The sequence below is a fragment of the Condylostylus longicornis genome, unplaced genomic scaffold, assembly GCF_029603195.1.
Source record: "Condylostylus longicornis isolate FDR11 unplaced genomic scaffold, ASM2960319v2 ptg000004l, whole genome shotgun sequence".
NCBI classification, from domain to species: domain Eukaryota; kingdom Metazoa; phylum Arthropoda; class Insecta; order Diptera; family Dolichopodidae; genus Condylostylus; species Condylostylus longicornis.
In genome coordinates this window covers 15,679,210-15,703,184 of record NW_026577973.1, presented here as the reverse complement: position 1 = coordinate 15,703,184, position 23,975 = coordinate 15,679,210, and the positions used below count along the sequence as shown (strand labels likewise).

At 24.4% G+C, this 23,975-nt stretch overlaps 1 protein-coding gene across 2 annotated transcripts; it reads left to right on the top strand.

Annotated features, from left to right (window-relative positions):
• The first annotated feature begins 1,788 nt into the window (after nucleotides 1-1,788).
• On the top strand, nucleotides 1,789-22,431 carry LOC129608880 (atrial natriuretic peptide receptor 1). Of its 2 annotated transcripts, none has more exons than XM_055520660.1 (21): nucleotides 1,789-2,098; nucleotides 3,504-3,615; nucleotides 6,940-6,990; nucleotides 8,825-8,939; nucleotides 14,799-14,873; nucleotides 18,281-18,437; nucleotides 18,498-18,617; nucleotides 18,680-18,789; nucleotides 18,877-19,201; nucleotides 19,258-19,378; nucleotides 19,448-19,522; nucleotides 19,602-19,642; nucleotides 19,739-19,817; nucleotides 19,886-20,006; nucleotides 20,068-20,433; nucleotides 20,500-20,659; nucleotides 20,716-21,043; nucleotides 21,220-21,340; nucleotides 21,410-21,628; nucleotides 21,727-22,000; nucleotides 22,066-22,431. In XM_055520660.1, exons 1-21 carry the CDS (start codon nucleotides 1,807-1,809, stop codon nucleotides 22,287-22,289), a joined length of 3,486 nt encoding a protein of 1,161 aa, XP_055376635.1. In that variant the 5' UTR covers nucleotides 1,789-1,806; the 3' UTR covers nucleotides 22,290-22,431. The 2 variants fall into 2 exon arrangements, with proteins under 2 accessions (XP_055376635.1, XP_055376627.1); XM_055520652.1 differs by having other exon boundaries at nucleotides 19,724-19,817.
• Nucleotides 22,432-23,975: the final 1,544 nt, after the last annotated feature.

Genomic DNA, 23,975 nt, shown 5'->3' with positions numbered 1-23,975 from the left:
TAGCATTTTTCGTGAAAATAAAAAAAAATTTTAATTTTATAATCAAAAAAGTTTTGGAATTAAAATACAATTTTAATATTTTGGATAATATTTAGAACAATAAAATTTATCAATTAAAAAAATATACTTAGGTATTAATTACATATGTATATGAACCTTGATATTATTTAGGAATATTATGTAATTTATACTGTTAATAATGGTTAATATAAAATAACATGAGTTAAAAGGTTTTTGAATTTAATTACGAGTAACAATTGTATTATTTTAACAGTTTTAATTGAAAAATATAATTCTTCATAAATGGTTTTGTAAGCAATTTTTTAAAATGTGGATGTGGAATAAAGTCTAAGATATTTATAAATTACATCAAAATGAAACAGTGATGATAAGTGTTTTAACGCTAAATAATTAATAATTATTTTGCAGTTTTGATTATAGCTATGTGCAGTGATAAAAAGTAAAATCACGGGTAAAAAAAGTAATTGTCACATTTAAGAAGCTTTTCTCAGGATATTTTAACCTGAGAAAAGTTTTGGGTTAAAAAAATGAGTTTGGAATTGAAAATATAAGTAGTGATTTAAAATTTTAAAAATTTGGCGAATTGTTTAAAATTACTGAAAATATTTTAGAGAAGTAATGAAATAAATTAGAGAATTTCATTCACTATAACTTTTTTTAAAATATATTTTAAAAATTAATTAAAGGCAAGTAATAAAATTTTAATCTATTAAAATTGTGGATTTACTTTTAAATGAATATCTAGAACATTATTTTAGTCACTTATACATATGTACGTTTTTTGTACAATATAAAATATAAATGCACTAAAAATATTTAAAAGATCTATAAGCTTAAGAAAGAAATTAAATTTTCCATTTTCAAAAAAAAATTTGAAAATATTAAAAATTATCATTATGACGAAGAGTTACCAAAAAAAAATTAAAAATATTTAGTAATTTTATTCAAACTTGTTTAATCAATTTCAGTTAATATGTATTTACAAAGCGACCTAAAAATAACAGCTTTCCAATAATTTTTACTTTTTAAAAAATTTTTAACTTCTCCAGTTTTGAAATTAATTTTGTCCTCACTACAGACAGAAAAGTTTTTATTAATTATTTTCTATATAATATGTTTAAATATGCAATCACTGTGTTACTATTGAAACAAAGCAGAAGCAATTCAAAAGAATAACAAGCAACTAACTTTTTTATAATTTTTACCAATGTGTAAAATTAAAAGATGCTGCTTAAGCCTGCAATGAGTTTTGCATAAACACGTTGATCACAAATTTAGGTAAAAACTATACTTATGTAAATTAAATGTAAAAAAAAATAGCTTTAAAAGTTATTTACCGCAGTCCAACTATTAACTTGTTTTTAACTTTCATACGACACTCTCAATTCATTAAATACCTACTTCTTTTAAAGAAAAATTTAAGCAAATGAAATTTTATAGTCTTTTTATAATTTTTTTTTATTGTTTTATTAAATTTTTTTATTAAATTTTTTTACTTGCTGCCAGTCTCACAGAACCTAAAAAAAATTAAAGTGAAAAAAATGTAATTTTGTATTTTTAAATATTGAGCAAAAAAGGAAATTTGTATTTGGTTTTTAAGGCAATTAGCTAAAATTAACTAAAAGTTAAATTTGAATTCTTAGTTTGAACATGCAAAATTTCAATTTGAAATTAATTCCTAAAGAAAAATAAGTTACATGAATACTAAAGGAAATATATTTGAGTATATAATAAACATTTATTAAAAACAAAAAATCATTTAAAAATAAAATAGAAAGGAGTAAAATGCATCATCTGTTGGCAACTGTATTATTCTTGTTTGCAAAAATAAATGCTAATCATTTAATATCATCACTATATGAATTAAAAAGAGTTTACATAGAAGATGGCTATTGGGAAGATAGTTCAAGAAATAATCTATCCATGATGTTCACTTTTTATAACAGTAATAATATAAACAGTGTAGAAATGGTTGATAAAAATTCAAATAATTTCAAACGTGAAATTCATTTGATAGATGGTATAGAAACTGAAATGAAAGTTTATAATGTTGGTGTTTTGATGGCTTCACATTTAAGTAAGTATGAAATTTTAGACTTAATTTCATAAAAATCTGAGAACTAAAAAAAAATTGAATTAAAAAATATAAAATGTCGTCGCAAAAAATGCGAGCAATAGTGTTATTTGGTAAAGCAAAGCAAAAATTGTTTTATTCTTATTAATGTTTCTAAAAATTAAGACACTTGTTAGTAAATTGTGGTTTACTCACAAGTAAATAAAATTTAAATTGACTAACATTAGGTTCACTAAAATTAGGTTTTTGTCTATAGTTTATTATTAATACACTAATTTAAATGCCATTATAAAGGAAATTTAAAATTATTTGTACGACTAGCTAAGGGTCACTGGTTTATTAATTAAGAAACAAGTTAAAGAAAAACATTTTGTCAACTTAAAAAAGTAAATTTAGCCCATTTTTCAGAAAGTGAAATTTTGAAAATAAAAATTAATATCAAATTCATATAAATTGCAGATTTACATCATGTGTAAATCTGCAATGATATTTGCAAATAGGTTTGACAACTACCTAATTTTGAACTTATACAATATTAACGGAATAAGTTACTTATATTTTAAAATAAATAAATTGCTTTATAGGTAACATAATTGGATGAACTAAAAGTTCACAAAAGTTATTCATACTTATAAATTTATTCTAATTTGTAAGTTAAAATTCTTCATATTTAAATTCAAAATTCTTATTATTAGATTTACTGTTTGATATTTAAATTTACTAAGTAACGACAGTTCTAACTTGAATTTGCAACCTAGAAATTCCACAATATCAAGATTTATTTCAGAAAGATAATTTGACAAGATTACAGGTTAGGTTAAGTATAATTTTAATTAGTTACGAAATTTTAATTTTCGCAATGTAAAGCTGAGCCCAAGGAAACCCAAAAGCAGTTGGGGCTCTTAGATTTTATTGTTAATAAATAAATAAGTATAATTTTAAGCTCATTTATTTACATTAGGTATATACATAGGTACTACATGATTTTTTACATTATGTTATTTATATTTTATTATCTATAATTTTAAAAATTTATTCAATTGTAAAATATTTATTTCTTGTTGGTCAGTTTTTTACAAAAGAAATCAACGCTGGACTTCTACACATTTTGATAGTCTTTTAATTTTTTTTTGATTTCATTCAGTATGTTAACTTACATACTAAATATACATATAATATATTATTGTACATACTAAACATGTACATGTTTTTTTTAAAATTAATATACTTTATGCACAATTTTCACATTATTAAAGTAGATGTAGTAAAGAAAATTAAAGTAGAATTTTATATTAGGAAATCTTAATTACTATATTTTTGTTTAGCCTTAAACAAAGTTTAAATAATTGTCAGCTTTTTTAGTAATGTTATGCGTGTTACTGATTTAACAAAATAATTTTTTTTTCAGATTCCCCTTTTGATCTGGAGCGTTGTGGACCTGCTGTAGATATTGCATTAAGTGTCATCAATACTGAATTTTTAAATCCTCATAATATCACTTTAAAAAAAGTTCAAGCAAGGTAATTGTAACAAAATTACGATTCTTCGATATAGTTTCATCAAAGATGTGCTTTGATCAATTTAAATAAGAATGTGGTTGTAGAAAAATAGTATTTTTTACTTTAAATTCATATGCAATACTCAGACATAAGATTAAAATTGTTAGGTAACAAATTTCTTTGTTTTATTTCTGTTTACATATTTAGTTTATTATGTAGATTCGTATTGTGTTGTTTAAGCCATGAGATCTGTTATTTTTTAATATATGTATATGTGCATACATGAGTCTATAAAAGTGTCACAATTATTCAAAAATCGCTTAGCCCGTATAAATTTGCAGATATTTTAAATTCAGTGAGCTTGATTTTAAATAAATTAAATTTTTATTTATTTAATTATTTAAATTTTTAAAAATTCTACTATTTCTTGGAAGGATAAATTTTATGGCCAAAAATGAGTTTTGAAATTGAATATTGAATCATTTTTATTTAAAACTAAAAGTGCTTTGTTTTGTAACAAATCAAATAGATTTGAGTTATTTGACGGCACATTTTTAGTAAATACGTTTGTTCTCTAAAATTAAATAAAATTAAAAAATAATTTAATAATATGAAAATATTTGTAGGATTTAATTTTTTTTTTTTTGCTTAAAATACAAATTTATTACTTTAAAATGATGTCGATTTGTTCTGAAAATTTAATTTATACAAATTGTAGTTCAAGGATTCACTTTTGTCCTTTTTTGAAATAAAAAATTTAAATATTTTATTTTACTTTAAATTCATTTCTTCAATTATTGCTTTAAGGTTTTTAGAATACTGGTTTTGATCAGGGATAAATGAAATATTTTAGCTTTATATAAAATATTCTTAGATTTGCTTATTCTCTAAAAACTTGAATTTTATAAAATTTAGTAATTAAATATTTTTTATCCTCAAGTAATTCTGGGCAAATTTACTTTTGCTTATGTGGACTAATACGTTTAAATTAGGTATTTAAACGTTTTTAATCATTTCTAAAATTTTACTACATGAAATAGCATGAAATAATTAAAATACTTCAAATTACCGACTTAAAGTAAATAAACAATGATCTACATTTTTCGACATTAGAAGTTTCCTAAAAAGTAAAAGAACTTCTGGCGTACTTAGGCCTTATTTTGAACTTGACTAGTATTGGTAATTATATTTTCAATTCAGCCTGATTCCAAAAAATAAATTCTACAATTTTTTTGGTGAATTTTTATTTTAACTTAATTCAATAACTTATGCCTAGGTTGAGTCACGTCCAAATCCTATTTTACTGTAATATGGACTATAATAAGTTTTATTAAAAAAGAAAAATTTAAATAGTCGGTAAGACTGAATGAAAACTTCTAATCCTTTTTTTTAATTTTTTATATTTTTTTAGCTATGACAAACTGAACTACATTATTTTTCATAATTAACGCACAAAAGAGGAAAAAGGAAAAGAACGAAAAAATCAAATAAAATTCTTTTTATTGTCGTTGTCTTTGATTATTATATGCGATGTTCATTTAAACAATTTTTAATGCTAAAATATAATTTGTAAATGTCCTTAATAAGGACGTTAATATTTTGAATTTAATTGTTTGGAATTATAAGATTTTTTGAATTCAAATTTTGTGAAGAATATTATTCTTAGCAAATAATATTAAAAAATACACACGGCATAAAAATTAAAAGAATAATAATAATAAGAAAAGAAAATAAAATGAAATAGTCCTTAAGTTTATGTGCAAACATAGAACTTAAAGGGGAATTTTTCAATATGGTTAACTCAAATGCAAACTGAACGGAAGAATTAAAGTATATAATATAATATGTATATTAGAATTTAGTCATAACATAGTAAGATTCGTAAAGATTTTCTTTGTTCAATTTTTCTTTTTAAATTTTTTTATACTGAAAATTAAAGATATTAAATAAGAGGGAGGAACACTTATTTCTGTGTACTTGTTATGTGTGTATGCAAATTGATTATTAATATATGAAATATGGTAAACATAACTTAATAACTTGATTATATTCAGACTCAGATATGTTTGAGCACTTGCACGTGGATGTTTTTTTTTCTTTACAAAAGATATAGTCAATATTTTGCTAAACATATATTTATATATATATATATATAGAACTTTTTATGAATAATAATTTCCATAAATATATGTATCTGTGTATTATGTAAATATTGGTATGTAAAGATTTTTAGAATTGTGTGGATTGAAAATTTTTCTAACACACCATTCATAAGTGTTTTGATTGACACAATTTATCACTGCATGTTATATTTTATATGGCATTTGTTTAAATACATATATATATATATATATATATATATATATATATTATGTATTTATAAATTATATTATCAAAGTATGAGTCTTTTATCGCAGTACAATAATATATATGCATTTGGTATTATTTTATTTATCAGGCTTAATTTCTTTACAGCAATCCGATATAAAAAAAATAGTTTTTGTAAGAAAAAATTAAAGGTTCGATCAGTTTGAGGTCGACCATTTTCAAAAAATTTTTATTTTATCAAATTTTTGTTAAAATAGTTATAATATTCATTACTTTAATAAATTATTTTAAATTATTTACCTTATGTCTACAAAGCAAAAATGAAACGAATAAATTATAATTAATCTACATTAAGCACGGCTAATCCAAAGCAGACCGCAGTCCAATCTCGCTATATTTCTATTTACTTTAATCATTTTAAATCATATTTTTATTTTAGTTCTTTATTTTAAATTTTTTTTTTGTATTTCCGAATCTCTTGCACTTACGTATATGTATGTACATATATATTTGGCGTAACTTGCTATTACATTTTGCAAACGAAAACTAAGAGAAAATGCAGAACACAGTTGGAATTAAAAATTTTTAATTTTTCATCATTGATTCTCATTAATGAAATTGTAAACAAATTTCGTTCAACTTTTTTTTTTGATTTGGTTTAAATTAAATTTTTTTGTTGGGTCTTGAAAAAAAATCGGTGCCGGTTATAAAAAATATTTTAAGTTGTTTTTTTTAGCAGTTTTAGCTTATTACAAATGTTAAAAACCACAAATATTAAATTTGAGAGGTAAGAATAAAGAGAAAATATTCGTATTTTTTTGGAATTCAACTTCAATGCTATCGTTGACATGATTTTCCTTTTAAAAACGGTGCTGTGATGACGTATATGTATTTAAAATGTATTTTTTATTAATCCTCGAATATAAAATTTTTTAAATATTTTAAAGAAACTTTTAATTGTTTGCAAATAGGCACTCTATCAGAAGATTGTTATAACTTTGGTTAATATTTTTTCAGATATCCATCCTGTTCTGGATCATTAGCACCTGGATTAGCAGCCGATATGCAGTAAGTATTAAAAAATTAAATGTTTTATAAAAATTCACAATCTAGAAAATTTTAAATTTTGTTACCAAAAATAGTGTAAGTATGTATGTATGTATTTCAAAATAGGCATTTTGTTCTGAAACTATGTATGTATATTACAAAATTAATTTACATCCTTGCAAATTTGAAAACAAAAATTGTATTGACATCCAATATGTCTATATTTATATTCTAATCCTACTAATTCTGTTATTCAAAATCCTACAAATTAAACAAGATTTCAATTTTCTTGAACATTATTCCAATAAAATTATGCAACACCGCCATAAGAAATTTTAATAGAAAACAAAACTGGGATTTAAAATCTAAAAGGGCTCCTCTAATGCTCTAACATTTTAAGTTTCAATAAGATTAATTTCTATAAGAATAACGAATGAATGCATTCTCCAAGATTTTTATTAAAAAGTGCCTAAACGTTATTTTTTAAAGAAAATTCAAAATAAAAAAAAAATAAGAACAGTAAAATAAGAATATGTAGGTACTTCATAAAGAAAAATAAAAATTAATTTTTTTAACAAAATTGTTACTTTGCTGGAAATACTTTCACAATTTTGTGCTAACACATTTAAGATTTCTTTTTATGTCGAATTTTCGCTGAGCCACATACTTTAATTATTGTATATTACATACTTACATAATGAAATAAAATATCATGCTGTCAATATTTGGAAAAATTTAATAAACTTGTAAGTTAATCTTTACTGATACGTACAGGAGGTTTTTATTGATTTTCAAATATAATTTAATGAGTTTTAACCATTAAAAATTTATTTTATGATAAAATTTTTTTTTCCTAATTTTCTCAGAGGGTGAACAAATCACATTAAGATAACTTTACATTAAATATAAAAATTATATTGTAATATAAACGTTACGTTCCTATATCTACATACATACATTTAATATGGTGTTATATACAAAGCTATTTTCAATAAAATTTTCTAATTTTTGATTGACTGATTTTATTATAAAATAGAAATACTTTGATTTAATAAAATTTTTAAATAAATTTTGGAATGATTACTAAATTGAAATAAGAATTTCAAAAAACAGTGTTCACTGATAGCACACTTGCCTATATGGATTTAATTTATTAAACAAAGAGATTAAAACCATTAGTTTCCAATAGCAATTTTTTTATGTTAACAATAGTAAAATATGTTTTAAAAATTTAACCTATATCTTAACCTCAGTATATGTGCGAAAACCGTTTCGAAATATCAGAAATTGAGAAAAGGTCCAATCAATTGGATACTATTACATTAATATTGGAATTGGATAATCAACACTACAGCTTGTAAGATAGGCTTTGATTTTAACTTCAATGGTATATAGTGTGTTACGCTTAGCTTGTTATAGCTTATTTAATGTGTTTTGCAATATCTTCTAACCCTTGATCACTCATTTAAGAGAACTCTTCCACTACACATACTTTCCTGTATCAAATGATGACGTTTTTAATTAAATAATAATGATAGTGAATTAACCTGGTGTTTATTCAGACCCAACTTTTTCAGTTTTTTTCTGAAAAATGAAATTCTAAAATTATTTACATAATTTAAAGTTTTTGCAAAAATTTTTGCTGAATTTAAAATTAAAGAAAGTTTTTTCAGTGGACAAAAATGTACTAAAGTCGCTTTCAGCGTTTCAGGGAATTACTAATAAGAAATATAAAAAAAATCGTTAATTAAATTGTTAGAACGTTTTGCGAAGTTCGTTCTGAATTCCAGTCACGTTTATTATTTTAAAAATAGAAATGCTATAAATTAAAAAAAAAACAATTATTTTTTTTCAGTTTTAAAGATGATGTTATTGCTTTTATTGGGCCGGCTTGTGCATTTGCCTTGGAGCCTGTAGCACGTTTAGCAGCCTACTGGAATACGCCTATAATAACAGGAATGGGAGATCAGGTTAGAATTTATTTTTACTTACATTTAATTGCTTTTAATTTCAAATTTTAAGATATTTTCAATCTTTATTGAAAGTAATTACTTTTCTTGTGAAATTTTAATGTTGTGAAAGTGTATTGTTCATTCTTAAAAACTAGAAACTTTTGCAACTTTAGTTAAATAAAAAATTTAATATTATTTCTAGTTTTTGTAATTGTAAAAGTTTCTGATTTATTGAATGAAAATCCAATTTCTAAATTAATTTAAGGGGATTTCCATTCTATAAATAATTTTTCTCAGGAAAATTTTTCCCAGTAATATAATACACATACATATGCACGTATATAGTATTTTAACTGATAATTCTTATTAATTGAAATGAATTTTTCATTGCAGACACTTAGAAATAATTTTATCTTTAAAGTTAATATTTTTTGCTTTAATATTTGGGCTAAAACTTTTTAAACTCCAATATTAAATTAGGCTATTCTTCCTAGGTGATATTTTCCTATATTTAATGTTACTTTTTTGTATACTTATTATACTCTTACACATAAATATTAATAATATTGCCATCTTTCCACGAAAACGTGACTTGAAGCTAAAATTTATCAGAATTTTCCGAAATGAATTGTGCTGCAATTTTAAGTTTTGTAACATACAAAAAGTACAAATAAAAAAATTCTGTGGTGTTTGTGTTTCCACGAAACATAAATTTTCGCTTTCTTTCCAATACAAATTTGCAATTAAAATTTTGAGATATGAATTTATATTGATCCTCGTACATATTACACGTGCACAGTCTATATATCTATTAATATTTTCACATGTATGTGAAATTATTTAAATTTTAGAAAAAAATCTAAAAGTCAATTTTTTAAATTTAATAAAATGTTAAAATAATTCAATTACATAGAAATTTCCACTTTATATAAAGCACGAAGAAGAAAAAGTAAAAAACATGTTATCAGATTTAAAGTAATTATTATCACATTAAAGGACTAATTTATTTTTTGTTATTGCTCATCAAATTAAGTTTATGAGTTATTGTTATACAAAAGAATGAATTTTGATGAGTGAACAACATAAGGTGCTTACTTTTATTAATATTTAGAATTATAAAAAATATATGAAAAAAAAAATTAGGAATAATATTGAATTTGGAGTAGAGGAAGGCTCACAAAAACTTGATGAGTTAATAAACAGGACATTTATATAAAACCATTGTTTATAGAGCTTATAATGTTATACAGCAGTCAATTTTTGTAATTACACAATAGAAATACTTTTTTTTTGAGTTTTTACCCACTAGCGCCCCTCAGAAAAGTAGTTCGCTGTGTTATTACCAAAACTGTCTTCTGTATATCATTATAAATTACTGAATATTGAATTACAGTGAATACATCATTGTATATTCTCTCTGTACTCTATTTTGTAATCGTTGCCAAATATTACTGTAATTTTGGTTTAAATTATTATGGAAAATCAAATTTAATTATAGTAAATAGGTTTTCTTTTTAAATTTCCAGGAATAGAACTTGGCAAGATTTTTAATATTCTATAACTTAATTAATGAAGAAAATAAGCTAAAAACTAAAATTCATATCATTATTTTTTTATTAAGATCCTCTTTTTGCGAGATTTCAATGAATTTGTAAAAAAAGTTTTTTTGTACTCTAACTCTGTCCATCTATCTGAAAAATTCGAATTTGTCTTTGTGCAGAGAAAATAATGTTTCTTTATAAACAAATTTTGGTTATTGACCTCCTTTCTTGTTTAAGTTATAGCCCCTTAAAAAAAATTTAAAAAGCCCTTGTTTTGACAGTCAATTATGTTGAAACCATGCGGTTCTGATTCCAGAAGCAATCTTGCATCAAGATGATATAATATGTAAATTTTGGTTTAAATCAGCTAGTATATTGATTTTTTTTTTTCAGAAATATTTAAAAAATAATTTTTGTCTTAGACGGTAAGTGGCAAAAAGTTCAAATTTTACAATATTATGAAATATTATTTATGAATTTCAGTCTCTATTTTTTCACTACTGTTTCCCTTCCTCTTACTACTCAATTGAAACCCATTTTTAGCAATTTGAATCTCGCTACATTGTATAAATTTTATTTCTCTACAATATGGATTACAGATACAATGTATTTTCATTTTGGATATCAGAATAAATCTAATTTTTCATCTTGGTGAAAATTATATTTTTTGCAAATTATAATTGATGGAGAAATTTGGTTTTATTATAAAAGGTAATTATTAGGTCCTAATTGACATGGCCGAAAAATAATTAGTCGTTCATTTTGACCACTATATTAGAACTCTGCAGTACTTTTTTTCGTCCTCCGTACTCCTATAAGTATGCAAAAGGAGAAATCATGGATGTAATTTATGTATGTAAAATAAATTATTTTCCCAAAATAAAATCAATTTTTTATAACTGAAAGTTTTTAAGATAAATGCGCTATTTTTTTAACCATTGATTTCTTTCGACTTTATTACAATTTAATTTGTAATATTATAACCTAAAATATTAATTATCAATTAATCGAACACAAATCTCATCTACTTTATATAAAATACTTATAAATGTATTTATAAATCTAAATTGTTTCAATTTATTTTGAAGATTCAAACTTTTCGTAAAGTTTTCAACTTCAGTATTTTTGCCATCACTTATGAACACACTCATATTAATAAACATATATGTATGTGTTATATAGTATGTAATATAAAAAGAAATATATAGATACATATATATTCATTAACAAGGTCATTTTTTATATAAGTTAAGAAGTTTCATATTATATAAAAATGCGAAACGAGGGTTTCACTGTGTCTTCATTTACTTTTGAAGTGTGTATTTATAGACAAACAATAAGTTTTTTCGTACATTTTGTTCCATTATGTCTCCTTCAGTTTTACGTCGTACATTGTTGTTAAATATTATTCGTAAATATATATGAGTATAAGAGTCTTTTCAGAACATAACAACACGTATTTAGTCAATAAATATTTTTTAATTCTAAGACAAATATTAGAGATAATTTAATATATGTGTTAATTTCGTTATTCTTAAATGATCAGGAGACAGAATGATAGTTTTCTTTGCAGAATGTTAGTGTAAATAGGGTATTCTATTTATTTATTTTATTATGTATGTATACATATATGCCATGTGTATAAAGGTATAAATTACATCATTTTAATTCGATTTTTACACCTTAAACTAATGGTGAAATTTGTCATTTTGAAAGAGGAATTTTTATAGTTTCATGACATAGAGCGGAGAATATTCTTTTATATTTTAGATGCATAGTTTTAGTATATATATATATACTTACATTGAATTGTGTAAAATTTTATTTTGTCAACCATATTCTAAGACCCATTTTCCGGTGACGGCTTATTATTCAAAGCAACGTAAATTTTGTTTGTTATTAAATAAATGGTTACCTTAAAAGTAAATGGGAAGTATTTTATATTAGAAGTATTCTTACATTATGAAATTGATATAGTATATTATAGGATTTTGTAGTTCTCTTAGAATTATTATAATTTCTTATAGAGTCTTTTATAGAAAGACGCTCTTGCATTATATCTTAAAAATAAATTTATAATAAGATTTCTAAATCCGGATAGAATAGCAAAAATTATACATCATGTAGAAATATCTAAATATCTAACGTTAATTTGTTACCGTTACTCATACTCACCCAACATACTATAATTTTTTGCTTCAGACGTTGAGAAAGAAAATTTTTTCATCCATATGGGGCTAATGGATATCACAGATCACGTTTGTTTACACTCCATACGACTATGGGTCGTCTTTAAAAGTGGATATAGTAATTTTGAAATCGCGCTACCATTGGAGAGTAGTTCCTAAACAATGTGATAATATTTTAGAAAATTTGTTGAAAAAAATGTTTTCACGGGTCGCATAAAAAATAATAACGCGAACCGTGCACATTTTTCATCTAGTTATAGTAAAGAATCAGAAAGTAAAAATTGGATTAGAAATGCCTCTACTACTCGTATTCGTGTAAGTTCAATAGCTATTTGGAATTTTTGTAAGTTTCTTTAATCCTTTTAGAGCCTGGATAATATAGACGTTCATCTCGAATGTGTGATTTAGTTACTAATTCAAATTTAATTCGGAAAAAAAAAGTTTTTAATTTCTACGTCCCCGCGGTTTGGTTGCTATGTCAACTTCTTTTCTACTGCTACACACTATTTTTTGTAGTAGTATTTCTAATATAATAAATAAATCAAAAAATTTCCCTCATATATAATATTATAAAATTATTCTCAATATTAAACAGAATTTAACTCAATTTCCTTTATTATATATGTACATATATTACACATAATTGTTTACATTATAGAATTAAATAATTACTTAAAATACCCTGTATATAAAAGTACATATAGTACAGTACAATAATGTAACGACATTTCTAATTTAAATTAGAGATAGTCTTATATAGGCTTTTGTCGAACCGAGATTTAATTCAAATTTAACACGATTAAGAAATTTCTTTAATTGATAATTGACCAAAAAATCTCAAAGAGCGATTAAATAAACTAAATTCTCTTATATTTGTTTTCTCTTTGGAAATAACAGAAAAAAAATATAATTATAGTAAGTAGAAAAATAGATTAATTAAATGACCTAGACAGGAAAACTAAAATAAATATTATAATAAATAAGTAAAGAGAAAAATAGAAAAAATAGAGTAGAAATACAATACTGTCCTCATGTACAGAAGGTACATTTAAAGTACATACAATGGAGAAAAGAAATAAAAAATTTAAGAAGTTCAATGTCAAACAACCAAAGATCCACTGATGATTCTTCGTTTAATGATAATAATTGGAAAAATATACAAAGGACTACTGCAAATGTAATTAAAAACCTGATTGAATTGCTTTTTAATGATAATGATCTCTGTTGTGAGTTCATCTATTCTTTTCACAAATTATCCATACACACACATACAAACACATATATAAAATTAATTTTTATATAAAATTTAAAAATTCTACGATGAACCTATACATTCATTCATGTATAAAAAATATTTATATAAATAAATAAATGTATAAATAATATTTTTTTTGTTTTAAATTGTGTTATAAATGAGGGAGCAGCATTTAGTTATTGCTTCACTTTTAATTTATATATTTAAAAAATTATTTTTTTAGTATTAATCTACAAAGAGATGGTAGAAGTCATGCAATATCGGTTCGTAGCTATCGTATGTTCAATACATGTTAATTTACCTTAATTGTAGTGTATAAGATGTTTTTATTAAATTTAAAATTACAAAATAGATTGCATTAAAGCATTAGTCTTAAAAATCGCAGAGGGAAAAATTTCAACACGCGACAGCAATATGTGCAAAAACTTACAAAAAATTAATTGAAGAAAATAATTAGAAATTTTTCATTAAAGATTTTTTTATAAATTTGGACAACTAATTTTTTAATATTTAAATTTTTTTTGTATTAAAATTTTTATATATTTATTTTAATCATATTTTGATTTTAAATGATAATGTTAATTATGATCTGCATCGTTTATATACAGATTGTTAAAAGTTCATTGGTTCTCGTGAAGCAGAGTAATAAAATAAATTCAACCGACAAAAAATTTCTCGTTTCGTCCGAGTTATTCGAGTGTCGAATATTTTAAAGAATAATTATCTAGAAAAAGTTTTTGGAATAACAATTTTATGTTTATACATCAATATAAATTCCCTTATTATTCAGCTTCAAGATTGCCATTGATTTTCAAACACCCTGTGTATTAAAGCTTATTTTTAATATTGAATTTTTAATTTGACTTTTTTTCTTATATATTCAATTGTTAAGCCACCTACCGAAGATGATTTGACAGTTACTTCAGGAATCTTAGGAAAAATTCATAAATGGAAAAATGAAGATACGGTAAGTGATATTTACATATACAAATAACTCTCAAGTTAAGTAAACGTATTTAAAAAAAAAAAACAAAAGGTTTTTACCTTGCTTAAACTCACATATTTTTAAGGATGTTGTTAAATTTCTATTCACATCAAATGAACACGTACAAATGAACATATACTCGTATATATGTATATATAGAATATGTCAGAAGAAAATAGAAATTGAGTCACTTTTTCAAAATGATAAATTGTTTAAAATTTATTTAGTTTTCACTTTTGTTGATGTTTAACACTTTTATGAAAAAAAAATTGAAAAAAGTGCTTATTGGTTTGTTTCTGTCCGTCCGTCCGCTCGTCCGTGGACATGTTAAAAATTTAAAAGTTATATTTGATATCGTTTTTCTTCTAGATTTTATTGTCTAAATCTACAATTTTGGCAGCTTTTATATATTAATAAATAGTTCATTCCGTTAAAAGGAATTTTTTTCACCTCCACCCATTGTTAAATTATCACCTCTTAAATTTATAAAATTTGAAATTTCGTCACCTTACGTAAAAGCAAAAAGCTAACGGTAAATGCCACGACATTAAAAAATTTAATTATTTTTCTTAATTCACGGAAATAACCCTTGAATTCGATCATTATGTTAACGTCTTTTTCCATTATTTTTTTTGCATCATCCTAAATATACGCAATCTTTGAAATATTTGGATATATGAATGAAAACAATTTTAACAATGTAGAAGATTAGCAGTTTTTTCATCTGTTAAAGGGAAAAGTGCTACTAAGGAATAATGATTCCATTCGATTGTTTCTCTCCACAATTGAATTAAAGGAACTGGAAATAGAAAAAAAATAATAATTTTTCTTTATTTAAAGTAGTTCTTTTAGTGTATTCAGCTCACTTTTATGTCACTAAATGTTAGGATAATGAATTATTCATTAACAGTTAGGTGATAGATATGCCAAGCATATTGTTACAATTAATGACAATTTTAATTTTGTGATTTTTGTTTTGGTTTTTAACACATGTCCATAAAATTGAAATAAAGTGTGCCTTCAAGTTACATTCTGCATGTTTATTTATAAAACTTCAACACCGTTTAAGTTGAATCTTGAAAACATTTTTTTGTTATCCCAGCTTTCTTCCAGGGTAAAGCATTTGGGAAATGCAGGTTTTGGCAAACTATATACCATTAAAAAAGACATGGTTAACCATGCAATTGTTTTTAATTTCTTCCTTTTATTTTTTAATTTTCTTATAAGGTTTTCAACAACTTTTCTAATTTTTCATATCATTTGTATCCTGTTTTCTATTGAATTAGTTGTAGATTTTTGTCTTTAATATGAGCAAAAATTTTTTTTTTATTTCCTTTATTTTTGTTTTTTTTTTGCTTGTAATTCAATATGAAAGTAAATATTTAAGTTTTTATTATTAGATGTTATTTTTTTTTATTTATTTAAAAGCTTGTTATAAACATTTAATTGAGAAGTGAAGACAGTAAAAAGGGAAGTGTGCAGCATTGAGACTATGCACTTTTAGTTTTATATTCAATGAAATTGTAGAAGTTTTTGATTTCCTTCCGTTTAGTGTTTTGATTTTTCGTTTTTGATCATCAGGTATTTTCACTTGGAAATCATATTCGACGATTTCTTTGGTATTTCAAGTGGAAAGCATTATAGAATTCGTATACTTTATATATTCAAGATTTTGCAATGAAATTCTTTTGTTGAGGGCGGGTTGTTAAATCTTTTTCGTAATGAATGAGATAATTTTATTTTAATAAAAAATAGCTTTAATAAAAGATAGCTACTGTGCGTAATAAAGGATGTAATAAATCTGAACTTTGAAGGTGATTTTCTGCTTAATCATTTTTTGTTAAATCGAAAAATAATTTGTTAAATGTGTTAATATTTTAGTATTAATAAGACTTCTATGTCTAATTAAATTGACATCGAAAGTATTAACGAATTCATTACTAAAATTAAAATTTTTTAATTTAAGAGAAAAAATAAAATGAAACAGTAGTTCCTGCTTATTGAAACCAATTGGTACCGGAAATTATTACCAAAAATTTTATGTAAATATAAATTATGTAGTGCAAAAATGTCAAAAACATTTCGACAAATTGTGTTATTCTAAAATTTATTCCAAAAAGTTAATATATGACATGTAAAGTTGACATATCATTGCATTAAAGATCATAAAAAATTAAGAAACATACTTGAAAAAAAGTCAAAACTAATGTGTTTCCAAAAAAGAAGCTAGAATTTACGGAGTCCATCACTACAAGTGTTAGATAGCGGCACAGAATTTCCTGTCACAAAATTTCTTTTCTTTTGCGAATTAATCATTAACTTGAAAAGAATTTAGCATTTTAAAGCATAAGTTATATACATCAAAATTTACTCCATAATTTCAGTCAAAGTAAAATTCAAAGTAAAAATAAAGAAAGTTAATTCAAAAATAATTTTAAATCTTGTTGAAGATTAGCATAAATTTAAAGGATTTTAATTAATAAATAATAACAGAGATTCAATCATTCGTACTACGTCTTAATATTTAATTTTAACGCATGTTGAGAGATTTCATATTGAATCTTTTAATTCTTACGAGTATAGTGAATTCATTCGAACCATTGACTTACAGTGAATATTTTTATAAGTGGGAATTTTTCATTAATCGTTATAATTTACCCTTAAATTTCCATATTATATGAAATATATTGAAAAAATGAAAATTTGCAATTTAAATTTATACTTTTTGAAAAATTAAAATATTTTTATAAAATATTATAAAATTCAGTGTCCTTTATGGTGAGTGATGACTACAGTGTAAAAAAAACCACATGTTTAATTTCGTAGGCAAAAGCCGAGCACTTATACAATTCAATATACTCACACAAATAGATGCTCACGTGTATAATTTTATGTATATAATTAAAATAAAGTGGATAATTAAATATTCCAAGTGAATTGAAAATTATTTTAAACTTTTATATAATTTTCATATACGTTAATTTATGTGAAAGTACTTATGTGTGTATGTATTTAACAGGAATTGTGTACATAAAGACACAAACATGTTGTATTTTAATTGCAATTAATGACAGATTTAATTGATTCTCATAGGAAATTAATTCACATTGTCCACAGGATAATAATGCCTAGGTTCATTTCAAGGTTAAAACTATATTTTATTTCATATGTACATTTCTTGTTGATATTATGTGGAAAGTGTTACAAACACACACATTTAACACATACATGTAAACAATATTTTAGAATAAATAACATAAAATACCTTATATTATTTTATACAAAATATGCAAGTGTATAGTATGCAAGTTTACTCGCACAACGCTTTAAAATATGTTGAAAGAGCTACGATACTAATAATAGTTAATATCTTATAAATTATTTTAAAGGGTATGTTCAAAGATAAAACGAGGTATCCAACTTTAACTAGAATGTCTTATTGTCAATGCCGATTAAAATTAGTTTTTGCTAGTATATTTCGGCAATTCAATTGGAAACACATTGCTCTTCTTATAGATCGATCAGATTTATTTTCTTTAACAGTTGGTAAGTTAACATTTGAAATTATAAATATATTGAAATACATCTACGAGAATAAATAAACAGGAAAAAATTTGGAATACGGACTTCGTCAAGAGGGACTCTTAAGCTTTGTTAGAGAATTAAACGGAAATGAGGATGAAATCTATGAGAATTATCTAACAGATGCAAGCATGTACGCTAGAGGTAACTTTAATTTAAATTTTTGAATACTTAAACTAATTATGAATTTATATTTTGAAATATAGTTGTCATATTATCGGTTCGAGGGATTTTAATAAGAAAATTTATGTTAGCAGCACATAGTTTAGAAATGACAAAAGGTGATTGGACATTTTTGGATGTTGAAATATTTCAGGTAAAATTTTACTACTAGAATTTAGAATTTGATTCAAAAGCATCTTATATATTATAATTGGCGATTGTCGTGCTGTATAATTAATAGAGTTCTTATTGGGGAGATCATGATTGGAGAATGGAAGATGAATATGATTCAAAAGCTCGAAAAGCTTATGAAGCTTTATTAAGAGTTTCTTTATTACAGCCAACAAGTCCGAAATTTCAAGGATTTGCTGATGAAGTTAAAGAAAAAGCATTTCAAAATTATAATTACACATTTAGCAGAGATGAAGAAGTGAATTTCTTTATTGGTGCTTTTTATGATGGTGTCTATTTATTAGGTATGGCTTTAAATGAAACATTAGTAGATGGAGACGATATTCGTGATGGTATTAGCATAACGAAAAGAATGTGGAATCGTGATTTCCACGGTGAGATTTAGTTTGATTTTATTATAATTATGATAATTGTAAAAATATTCTTTTAGGAATTACAGGTCATGTTCGAATCGATGACAATGGTGATAGAGATGCTGACTACTCAATTTTAGATTTGGATCCTATAACAGGAAAATTTGAAGTAGTTGCACATTATTACGGCTTGCATAGGTAAGCTTAAAATTCTGAAATTCAATTAAGTATTTGAAAACAAAATATTTAGATCGCCTTTCCCTTTAGAAATTATTCAGCTGTACGTGGTAAAAAAATACATTGGCCTGGAGGACGTGAGGGTCCACCACCGGATATACCAAAGTAAATTATGTTTTTTCTGTCAATTAAATCCAAACTGAAATAAAGTTTTCTTTAATTGTTTTGAAATATTTTTTTATAGATGCGGATTTCTTGGCAATTCACCTGAATGTCATGGAAATGGTAAGAAGCTATAAAATTAGAAGTTGTCATAAATAATGATAAAACATTTATGGAAGTTTAATGTTGACTTAAAGTTTATAGCATTTTTCGTTTCAGAGATAGTTATAATTTATGCAACATTTGCTTCCACGATATTTTTGGCAGTTTCAATATTAGTTGCATACTTACTGTGCAAGTAAGTAACTTAAATGATGATTTTCCTACTTCTTTTTATACAATTCACTTTTTCATTTTAAAATTAAGACAAATGAAATTGAATAGCGAACTAAATAATATGTCATGGAGAGTTCGGCCTGATGATATACTTTTAGAAGTTGGTCGTATTTATGGCAGTAAATATGGGCTACAAAAATTAAATATTGAAGTAAATGCTTGAATTAAATAAAATTGAATTGAAATTGTATGACAACAATATTTTTTTTTAGAATTTCTCTTTACAACAATATGGTATTAATTCCGGTAGAGCTTCAATTACTAGTTGCACTTCACTTCCACCTGCACAAGTTTTTACAACGATTGGAATATTTAAAGGTGAACGTGTAGCTATTAAAAAAGTTGCTAAAAAGAAAGTTGATATTACTTCAACTTTATTGTGGGAAATAAAACAAGCACGTGATGTAAGTCATGAAAATACAGTGAGATTTGTTGGGGCATGTATTGATTTACCTAGACCAACTGTATTAATTTTAACGGAATACTGTCCAAAAGGTAGCCTTAAAGACGTATTGGAAAATGAAGCAATTCAATTAGATTGGAATTTTCGAATGTCATTAATACATGACATTGTAAAGGTACAATTCACGGCAATAATCCGCTTGTATTGAACTTCACTAAGTATGAAGTTGTGATATTTTTAGGGTATGGCGTATCTTCATAACAGTGATGTTTCCGTTCATGGAAAATTGAGATCTTGTAATTGTCTTATAGATGGTAGATTTGTATTAAAAATATCTGACTTTGGTTTAAGAACTTTAACAACACCTTCCGAATTTGTAAAGGACCAAAATTATTTTATGAGTATTCTTGTTAAAAAATTTTATAATAATGATGTTAAAGACTTATTAATTATTTAGAATTTTTATGGATAGCACCAGAATTACTTCCTTTAACTGTTTTACCTGGGAATCCAGCTACACAAAAAGGTGATGTTTATTCTTTTGCCATTATTTTAGAAGAAATCGTCGTTAGGGGAGGACCATATGAATCAGCTCGACAATTTTTAGATGTTCAAACAATAGTAAATAGAGTTGAAGCACATGAAGTACCTTCTTTTCGGCCATTTGTTAAACAACACGACTGTCCACCTGACGTCTTAGATTTAATGGAAAAATGCTGGGCAGATAACCCTGAAGATCGTCCAGCATTTATAGCTATTAGAGCAACAGTCCGAATGATAATGAAGTAAGTGCTTTTAATAATTACACAATTTAATTTTATGTACACTGAGGTAGAACATGATATTATCTGCGTTGAAATCGCCGCTTGCCACACTTAATATTTATAAGCTTTTTTAATGTAGAATAATTTTTTCCTGTTTCTATTTGGAAATCTATGTGCTATATACAAACTCTTTTTAGAGGTTTTTGCGAGAATCTGATGGACGATTTATTAAGACGCATGGAACAGTATGCTAACAATTTAGAAAGTTTAGTTGAGGAAAAGACTGAACAACTAAGTATGGAAAAACGACGAACAGAGGTATTTGCCATTTTTTTTCAGTTCTTATTTAAAAATCTTTACTTAAGTACATACTTTTTGTATTTTTAGGAACTTTTATATCAAGTTCTTCCAAGACCCGTTGCAACACAATTATTAGCTGGAGAAATGGTACAACCAGAACAATTTGAGAGTGTTACTATATATTTTAGTGATATAGTCGGTTTCACATCGCTGTGTGCTCAAAGTAGCCCTATGGAAGTTGTTGATTTTTTAAATGATTTATATAGTACATTTGACAGAATAATTGGATTTTATGATGTTTATAAAGTAATTTCATAAATGTATAACAATTTTGTAGATTTGAAAACTTTACATCTACCTTAAAATATATTAAATATATATGTATGTCCACAAATTTTTTTTAGGTAGAAACTATAGGCGATGCCTATATGGTAGTATCCGGTTTACCAGAACGAAATGGTGATGATCATGCTCGCGAAATTGGTTTAATGGCTTTAGCTATACTAGATGCTGTTAAATGTTTTGCTATAAAGCATAAACCAGAATCACAATTAAAGATTCGAATTGGTATTCATTCAGGTCCAGTATGCGCTGGAGTTGTTGGCCAAAAAATGCCTCATTATTGTCTTTTTGGTGATACTGTTAATACAGCATCACGTATGGAATCAACTGGATCTCGTAAAATATTTCAATGAAAATATAACAAAATAACAGTTATAATTTTATTTATATTTTAATTTTAGCTCTCAAAATTCATGTATCAGAAACAACAAAAAATATTTTCGATAAATTTGGAACATTTAAATTAGAATTACGTGGTGAAGTCGAATTAAAGGGTAAAGGTACAGTTACATCATATTGGTTATTAGGATGTTCAGAACCTGATCCAAGACCGCCAACACCATTAAAGAATAATGATAGTAACGATGTACCATTTCCTATTCTTTTTCCTGCAGTAGGAAAATGAAATTTTTTCATAAAAATTCTTATAAAATGAAAGCCTAAAATTTACAACAAAGAAACTATTTTTTTTTTTTTGTAATTGATGTACAAAATAATAATATCACAAATTTTAACAAGTATTTATTGTAGTAACTAAAAATTAAAAAGACTCATATAATTTCCTATAAGTGTTTTATGTAAAAAATATCAAAAAAAAAAGAAAAAAAAGGATTTACAGAAAATTTTTTGAAAAAATATGTTTACAGTAACAGAAATAAAAAATTAATGTGATACAACAGAAGTTTTTCAATTGTACCAATTTTTCTTTTTACATCAATGCAAAATTTTTCTTCTTTTTCCATTTTCTTAATGCAATAAATTTTCAATTTTGTCGAGTAATTCAATTTGTAATATTTTCAATTTTGTCGAGTAACTCAAACTTTACAGATATGTCTGCTCTATAAGTTTAATATTGTTTGCTCCAAAAATAATTTTTTGTTTATTTTTTCAAATTTAAGTTTTATTTTTCTTGATGTACCAATTATGGCTTGTTATGTATGGTGAATTCGTCAATTTTTCAATTAAGTAAACTTAATGGATTAAATTATTTTCGAGTATTTTGATTTCGAGAAACTGCCCATGTAATTTCAGTTTCTGTGTTTCTGGGTAAAATAAATACCAGAATTACAGTTGTTTTATTTATATTAGAAAAAGCTTTAGTTAGAATTAATACCGCCTATATATATATATATATATATAGCTATATGTAGAAGTTTTCCCGATATAAATAAACTGTTGCTATTTTGTTGACTAGTTTAAAAAAGCTTTTTTTGTTTTTCCCAACAAAAAATTTCTTTTTATTTTATTTTATTTTTTTTTTTTGGAAATGTGGTCTAATGAAACACTCATAAATTTTTTACTCTTGTGTGTGCTGTTAAATATGCGTGTGTGTATTACTATAAAAACGTGAAAAGGAATTATAAAAAGAAAACTTTAATAAAAACAAGAAGCTTTTTGATTTTATTTTGCACAAAATTTCCCTCATCAAAAAATTTCCTTTTTTATCCTGGAGTTTTGTTTTTGATTGTATTTCTTTTGACAAGCATTAATAGTTTTTTTTTTTCATTATTTTGAAATCTATAAAATAAAATGTAAGCACATTACGATTTTGTTTGTCCGTCTAATATTTTTTTAAAATTTTAATTTAAAACAAACTATTTAAACTTTTTATAAATTTTTTGCAAAAGTATTATTGATTTTGCAAATTCAATTTTAATAATATTTCTTGTTGATTTTAATCAGATTTAAAAATTTTTAATTTTAGTAAAAATTTTCAGACTGTGAATATTTTCGACTTCCGCATAGATTATTTTTTAAACTGTTTTAAATTTTGCTTCAAAAATCAGCTTCAATTATTCAACCTCACAGTTTTTAAAAAGAAGACGGTTCTTCTAAAATTCGGTTGACGGTAATTATTTTTACAATTTTTTTATTGCACAAATCTAATATTCCTACCTCAATAAAACGTATAATGTGAGAACCCCAGAGATTTCTTTTTTAGAAAAAAGCTTCTACACTTTCTTTTTTCCTTTAAACATCCTTTCGTATTTAATTTTTTAGTGTTCATAGTTACATTGCAAGGAATTTCAACAATTTTTTTTTGATTTTTGGAAATTCGGAGAAAAAGATATGCCAAAAATCTTGAAATTGA